Raw genomic sequence first — 8524 nt, 5'->3', positions numbered from 1 at the left:
CAGTGAGTACAGGACTGAACAGGCTTTACAATGAGGAGTTAAATGAATTGTTATACAATTGATGTGTCTGGGTGCTCCCTTCTGCACCAACATCCTCTGGCTGAACAGGCTGCACTATCTTTTTCCATGTCTCTACACACACATAATTGGATCTCAGTTTCTTTACATCTACTCTGCCATTGTGGCTGTGATGGAAAAACTTTTTTTACTACAAGAGTTTGTGTTCTGGCAGCAACAAGGATTTTTAAACAAAGAACTATATACTTGCTCTTCCCCAAAGGAATAGGGGGAAAGAGACAAAACATAAAAAAAAAAATATAAGAAAGAACAAGACTATGAAGCAAAAGAAGATGTTAAGTAGTTTATTAATTTTGATTCATAAAACCATAAATATGTCTCTAAGGATTTGCCTCGAAATAATACAGTATCAATGGCCTTCATAGATATAGTCACATACAAAAAATAAAAAGGTTCTTTACAGTACTTTATGAGCAATTTTGTAATACTTTACTGGATCAGCAAAAGTCAGGTTTTGAGGAGGCTACTGAATTACCTTGTTTTTTTTACAATTTATGTACACTTTCTTTGTGTTACATCCTCTTGTAGAATATTTATGCACTGCACATAATTAAAGTGCACAAAAAAAAATTCTCTACATCTTACTGTGAAAATGCAAATCAGTGAAAATATTGTTCAAAGTAACCAAAGTTATCCCATACCTGCTTAAATGCATTTATCAGCCAAAGATTAAGCTCATATTTGCTGTGTTGTAATTTTATGAATAGTGTAATAGGTGGTATAGTAGCTGTCATCACAGATATAACGTAACAAAATATTCAGCTGGCTTATGGCTTTCTGCAAAGAAACCAGATTTCTGGTATTTTGTCAAAAAGTTTTTCTTTTAACACTGTTAACAGGTAAGACAGGTTAGATCATTTGGTAAAAAATTCTGGCATCACACATTCTGCATTTGGATAGATAACACAAAACCAGAAAAGTAAGGGAGGGAAAAAAAAGCTGAGGGAAAAAAGCAAATAAGTTATAATATCAAAATGAAGAGGAACTGAGAACAATTATGTGAAACTACTCTTGACTGGAAACATGTTGAAATTTGAAGACATTTCTTTGAAAGATACCCATCTCAAAGGAAATCCACAGGGAATAAACTGTGAAAAAACTTCTAAAGCCTTTTGCCTGAAGTATTTCCCAACAAAGACATAAATCACGGGGTTAATGCAGCTGTTGGTCATAGCCAGCATATAAGAAAACTGCTCCCCAAAGTTGATCAGTTCCCCCCAGAAGCAGCTTTTTAGCACTTCTGTGTGGTATAAAATATCAAGGAATACAAAAAAATGGTGAGGAGTCCAGCAGAAAAGAAACATCAGTACCACAGTGATGATCAGCCTGGTTGCCTTCGTGCCTTTGTGCCTCTTGCAACCCTTTGCTCTGAGCGCTCTTCGTTCTTTCGCTGTTTTTTGTAGAGACCTAATGGTGGAGAAATTGAGGAAGATGATTGCTGTGGATGGCAGCAGAAACCCCACCACATTGCCCACCAGGTTTTCAGCTATTTCCCACGAAATAGCTGGGCTGGGGAAGTCCAAAGTGCAGGCTGAAATATTCCACTGGGGAAAGTCTTTCACAGTCCGGAACACGAAAGCTGGGATGCTGAGAAGGATGCAAAAGAACCAGATGAGCAAGCAGATCCCTTTGGTCATAGATTTGCTCCACATCTCTCTGTGGCTCAAGGTGTGGACAAAAGTCAGGTGGCGATCCAGGCTGACGGCCACGAGCAGGTAGATGCTGGTGTACATGTTCAGGGTGATGGAGGCGCTGATGCTGCGGCACAGGAAACGGCCAAAGGGCCAGTTGAACTCGTTGTTGATGTTCTCTGCCCAGAAAGGGAGGCACATGAGGAAGATAAGGTCAGCAACAGCGAGGTTCATAAGGTAGATTTCGGCTTTCTTCAGGGGGCCCTTGTGCAGTGAGTAAGTGAAGAGAACAAACACATTTCCAAGCATACCAATAATGCAGACAGTGTTGATGTACTTGGGCCCTACATAGTACACAATGTCCCACCAGTCATCCAAGTCTGGGCAAACAGTTGAGTTGCTCTGATTTTCACTCTGGTTTGAGGAGGGAATATTCAGTAGAGGAGTTTCAGTCATTTTTTAAAAAATTCCAAAGTGAACAGGAGATGTCTTCAAAAGGAAAGAAAATAACTGCAAAAAAGAAGAATAAAAGAGCAAAAGTTGCCTCCTATGAGTGATGTAAGAAACATTTAACTGCTGCAAATTCTTTATTAGTCCTTACTGATTATTACGGGCTAGATCAATCCATACTTGATATGTGCAGCGGTGGGAATGTTCCCAGTCTTAGCAAGGATAGAACTTCCTCTACATCCCATGAAGTTTCCTCTCCTTGCTTCTATTGTTTGAAGTGGCACAGAGGAAGGAAAGTGACAAATTAGTGTAAATATTTCTGTACATCTCCTCCAGACTGATGACAGACACAGATAGGGGAGAATTCCACCTCCCTGAGAGTAGTGGGGGTCATGCTGGTGGCACAAAGCCAGCTTTGCATCCTTCCCTGCCCTTTCTCTTACTCTTATTTACCATATTACTGTTGTTATGTTACCATATTATAATACTATATTATATATACATTCATATATTATTATATTCTGTTATCCTGCTGAAGCAGGATCATGCCTGTTTCCCTGAATTGGGAAAGTTGCTCACTCCCTGTATGTGCCACTTGCTGCCTGAACTCTGGATTCCTTTGTTTCTTCTCAGTTCCTCCCAGCCTGAACTTTGGGTTCAAAATTGCTGTTAGATTAGACAGCTTATTGCCTTCAAATATCAGTGGTTGGAATAATAAAACATAGACTTCTCCAAAATATTACACTAAAAATCATGCCTGGAGGAAAGACCTCTGCAGCTTTAAATTTATAGCCGTCTTCAGCTCAAATATTTCATTTGAGTTTGTCTGTCCCAGGCTCCAAAGTGTTTAGTTCATCATAGCATTGGCAACACCTTTCTTTTTTTCTGGTAGCTGCATGTGAGATTATGCAGGAGTAAGAACAAGAGTAAAACCTTATCCTCCCATGAAAATTCACTGGGCTTTCTGGGCAGATCCACTCTCAGAGCTGCCCCCTACTTCATTCTTGTGCTGCCATGCTTGATGATAGTGCCTGGATCCTGGTTTTACAGGTATTTGGTCTCAGAACAATATGGTAGGCAAGTTATTGTTGAGCCTGTTCTGCCATCTGACATTTCAGTATTTCATATGCAAGTGGAGCATGTCAATCACAGAAAAGAATCTATTTGAAAAAATGAATATTTTGCAATCTGGCATTCTAAATATTGACTTTCTGTTGTAGCTATTTAACTCTGCCCTTTCAGCTTCTGTATCTTACACCTAGTAAACACCTAATGATGGAATTTCTGAAGAGAGAATTTAGGACCATCTTTCATCTCTTTTACATACATGTAGAGCCTCAGTGATTTCTGTATATGAGCACCTTGCAGTACTTATTTTGGGATGCCTCTAGGAATAAGTTAAGTACTAATGTTCCACATCAGGCTATCTGGTAGTAATGTACAGAACATTTTTCTTTGCTGCAGAATTAGCTGAGCAGAAAACTTGTGTCTGAATCCATAAACTCACTCAAGCTGGCAGCCTTGATGGGGAACTGAGCTAGAGCTCAAGTGAGCACAGCTCCCTGGATTTCCCTCACAACAGTCTGAAGGTTACCTAGATCACCACACCTCTCACACTAACAAAGAGAACTTGAGAGGATCTAAAACTACAGGTAAAACACATATAGCAAATAAATGGCTGATTAGCATCAGAGAGGCTCTTTGTGAGACAGCAGAAATCCAATGCTGTTATAGCAGGAGGCTGGCTAAGGCATGAGAGAGCAATGGCAGAAAATCTGAAACTTTATATTTCAAAAATAATGTAGAAGAAAAATAACAGTTAAAAACAATCAGAATTATTTATTTTACTAAATATAGAATGAAAATAAATGCTTATAGTCCTTGCTTGCCATTTTCCTGAGGACTTCTTGCTATCAGCTTATGCCAGCCACTCTGGACACTTCAGACACGATCTCTCAGCTGGAGCCACAAATTCATTCATGATGGGCTCAGCTAAAAACACCTGGAAGTTTTATTTTTCATTGCAACTTAGATTTTATTCACAGCTAAACCCAAATTCTTGTTCAGCTAGCAATAGTACCTGAGGATTCTGTAGAGTTTTTCATTGCAAAAATTTCTTCAGAGTCTACTAATCAGTGTCTGAGCACTACCACAAGCCACAAGCCTTTTATTAATTTAGAGTTCCTAATGTTCTCTTGACAGAAAATGCGCTTTATTTTCCGTAATTTCTGTAAGTATTTTGAAGTAGTTAGTGCTAATGGAAAATTAACCACGTGAATGGTTTTCAGTTTCTGTCCTTAACATATTCCAGGCATCTTTTATACAAATAATGACAAATTTTTCTTACTTTGAACTGATTTCTGACGAATTTCCATGCATAGTGCATCTATCACCCTTTTTACTATTAATACTCATTAGCCAGTTAGAGCAATTAGGTAAAATGGATCATGGCTTTACACATAAATAAATACTGACCTTCAGAATTACTTTTGTGGTGGAAAAGAAAGGGAAAGTCTTACTAGACTGCACAGACCAGAACTGAGAGCACAAAAGATTATTTTTTAAAATAAAATATAGAAATTATTTAAGTAAAGATAATACATTTAAAAAGATAGGCATACCTATTCTTCGTCTTTCCTGGCAATCCAGGCAAAGTTTCAAATTCAGAAACAGTTGACAAACAGCAGTACAGAGGTTACTGAGAGAATTCAAAGATGCATCCTGAGGCACAACTGAGTGACTGAGGGCTGTCCTGAGTGTTTTGCTGGCCATACACCATGTGTATGATGTTACATTTTGGAAGAAAGCCCAAGGATTTTATTTTTTTAACTTTCCCAAAGGTCAGCTGAAGTAATTTTCAAGAGGTGAAATAATTCATTCTCATTGTGAAATAATACAGGCCATGTGTCGTGGCTCTTGTCATCCTTTGACCGCTAATTAAAGCTCTCAAATTGTCCTTGCCAATTAAAAGTTCCATTGTGTGAATGTTTGTAAAACTAAGAACTTAATTACCAGCTCTGAATTGCCTTCTCTGTACCAATGCACACAGGGAGAAATTAGAATTTGGCTTTTGGTGTGTTGGGAGCTCCTTTCCCTGCTAGCCATGAGGGGAGCCATGCCAAGGGGCTGGGGGTAAAGCAGCACAGATAGGTGGGAATGAAACATGAGCATTGCTAAACCCCACTTCCACTCTTTTTGGAAAGCACTGTTTTTTGTACCCCACTATAGGTGTCCAGGGCATGAATCTCTGTGAATATTCCTTCTCAGTAATATTCATGATGACTGCTGTATTTTCTCAGGCTTGTACCCAAATAAGCTTCTTATTTTCCTGATTACTTTCTGGGACCAAGTAGCCAGAGAGTTTATAAATTATTTTTATCTTTTTCATTCTGATTGTCCACTAATTAGAGCAATATTTTAAAAAGATAATACCTTGCATCTCAGACTTTACATGCAAATCTGTCTTAAGCATAGCCATGTAAACAATGTAGGTTTTCAATTAAAAAAAAACCCCAACAAACAATGAGAAATTATCAAGGGACTGGAATGCTATTTACTTATAGGAAAATATTCTTCTCATTGGCTACTTCACCAACACATGCACCATATATCTCGATTCTTACTCAATTGTGTCCATTTTTGTTTGATAAGTAAGTTAAAATGAAAAGGCAGGGGAGGCTGAATGGTGATACCTTATTATGAACTTCCTATAACGAAAAAGACTTTTATCCCAAATTTTTATTCATTAAAGCATAGTAAGATAGTTATGCAAACAGTGCTAAAATTGATAAACAAAACATGCTCCAGTTTACACCATCACAATGGAGAAAACTCTAAATGGCTCAGGATTTAATGTTGCTCTGGTTTTTTTAACATCTTGTAAACTTTTAATTTTGGCAAAGACTTGAAAACAACATGTAATTTGTGAATTACACATTATGTAAGGAATCCTAACAAATAACAGAAGGGAAATCTTGAAACAGCCCATCTCACACTGACTCATAAAGGTAAGTGCAATATGACAGGAGATCTTCGTCACAGACTTTCCCAAGTCTCCACTTTGCTTACACTACTGCATTTCCGTGTTTAAGTTATTTTTTCCATAATGAAGAACATTTGAGCAATAACAAGAAGTTTGGAATTTGTCCTTGCTTGGACATGAATCTCTAGGATCTGCCAAGTTCCACATTTAGTCACTTATAGAGAATGAATAAAAAAACTGCATCTGCGTCTAAAATTTATATGATAAATAACAAGTCTTACAAAACTTGTCACATCAAAATGAGATCAAAACACTGGTTTTGCAAATCCAAATCCTCTTTGCAAATTTAGTTTCTTATTTTCTGTTGTTTTTCATTACAATATTTGGAACATTTTTCAGTAATGGAGAGAGATTCAAAATCGGAAATCTATGCATTTAGTAGAAAAAGTGAATAGGCTCTGCAGTATCTCCAGCATTTCAAGATATTAGAACAAGTCTTCAGAACAAGCTTTAAATTCAACTAGAAAGGGGATTTAATTTATTATCTCTTTACAACTTCATTCCTCATTTCAACCTATAGAAAGTACATAAAGATGTGGTAACATTTCACAGTTTGCACAGAAGTAATGGACCATGAATTGAAGGAATTTGAAGGGTTAGTTTAAAAATAAGAGTCAATAGTTAAGGTTTTTTTACTGTAAAAAGCATATCTGTCTATTGGCACCTTCAGCTCAGGATGCTCACAGCATGTTTGTTTATGTTTTAAGTTAGAATGATCTTCAGTCACACCATCTAGGCAGACTTTTCTGTAGAAAGTAAACATTTTTAGAGCTGTGTAGGAATTTAAAAATGCTAACTGAGCCTCTCTGATCAGAATGATTAAACAAGCATGTTGAACTTAGAGGTAAGACTCTTTGCCTAATTATCACACATTATTACAAGATAGTCTAAAATCCCAAAGGTCTCCAGAGTTCTGGCTCTTGGTCCAGCAGTTCAGCCATTAAAATCTTCCTTCAAAGATGGCTAGAGCCTTTAATGATTGGGACAATATATATTTTTGTATCAGTATGTTTTAATGATTTCATTTTCTTTATTGAAATGTTTGGCAAATCAGCCTAATTATCTGCTATAACTGTTCATCTGTTCTGTAACAGCAGAGAAGGTTTTTGACCTGACCTTTTGAGGTAAAACTTTGTTCAGCTTTGTTGGATTTCTTCATGTATACTATAGAGATGGCTAAGGAGAGCTTAAACTCTGGATGAGTTATTTACAATTCCCAAAGAATGATGCTGGTAGCACAACAGTGTGGTAATAATCAAGCCCTGCTAACTACAGTTTACAGAGCTTGAAACAGCAAAATATAAAGGAGCCAATATAGGTTGAATGGAATGGAAAGATGATTCAATGGCTAAAGACTGCTTAGGGATTTGGGAGAACTGGACCAAGACCCCAACTCCTCCACTGAAACCCTGTCTAAAAAAGAGCAACTTTCTCCTGTCTGCAGCAAGCACCTGAGGCTTGTGTAACAGCTCTTAAACTCTTGATTTTTCAAGGGAAGACAATAATCCATGTGAAAAATGAGAGAGAAGTGAGAATAACTCCTGCGTGTAAATGCTGAAGGCCAGAAATATCATCCGGCTGTTGATGTCCTTGCCATTACTGTGGCCATGGTCCCCAGCTCTGTCAGACTGAATGGGGAGTCAGCTCTTTGCATGCCAAAGTCTTGAGAACAGTTGTGGCAGCCTCAGTAAAAGAGAAGATGGGAGCAGAGGTAAGAAAGGGACAGGATAAAATAATAAAAGAATAAAAAGATATGATTACTGTTTGCCATCTTCGGCTCTGAAATTCTCTGGACAGAGTCTGACCTCATATTACAAAAATCCTTTCTCATATTTTGTCAGGTTTCTGTAAGAACAGAACTGAGCCAAGTGTGACTGGAAGCTATCAGTAGGTCAGATAGAGCTTGGATGTTACACTTTATTTCTTGGGGTTTTTTCTTGTGTGTATAAATGGTGCATGTGAATACCACAAATGTGTCATCACACTGAATAGTCAGGAAAATGGGAATTAAACAGTTTGAGAGCTGACACTGTCTGCTCTGTAATGTGCAGAAGCTGCTGCAGGGGCTTTCCATTGTTGCTGGTGTCTGCATAGGACCTTGACCTACCAGCAGGCAAAGTTACCAGAAATATTTCAGTACCCTTAGCTGCCTTAATTCTGATTTAAACTTCCAAAGGGACTGAGGATGGGCAACAGCACTCAGAAATGGGCCCTGAAAAGAAAAATGTCCAAGCAGCTATAGTTCTGTTGTTTCAGCTCACTTTCCTTTGGTGTACCGGGAAGCCAAGTAAGCATCTGGAACAGCTGAACTTCTGACAAATCA

At 37.9% G+C, this 8524-nt stretch overlaps 1 protein-coding gene across 3 annotated transcripts in view; it reads right to left on the bottom strand.

The window, feature by feature from the left end:
* Positions 1-346: 346 nt before the first annotated feature.
* Positions 347-8524, bottom strand: part of BDKRB1 (bradykinin receptor B1) — a 35708-nt gene continuing 27530 nt past the window's right edge. For 2 of the 3 annotated variants that reach the window (XM_059850263.1, XM_059850260.1), the window contains exon 2: positions 347-2219. In XM_059850263.1, coding sequence (XP_059706246.1) covers positions 1074-2165 — 1092 coding nt within the window. In that variant the 5' untranslated portion in view covers positions 2166-2219 and the 3' untranslated portion in view covers positions 347-1073. Of the gene's footprint in view, positions 2220-4780; positions 8450-8524 lie in introns of those variants that run through there. The other variant, XM_059850262.1, reaches the window with a different exon arrangement.

This window comes from Haemorhous mexicanus, chromosome 6, assembly GCF_027477595.1.
Source record: "Haemorhous mexicanus isolate bHaeMex1 chromosome 6, bHaeMex1.pri, whole genome shotgun sequence".
Taxonomy (NCBI): Eukaryota; Metazoa; Chordata; class Aves; order Passeriformes; family Fringillidae; genus Haemorhous; species Haemorhous mexicanus.
Note: the sequence above shows the minus strand (reverse complement) of the source record. Positions and strands in the feature narration are given on the sequence as shown.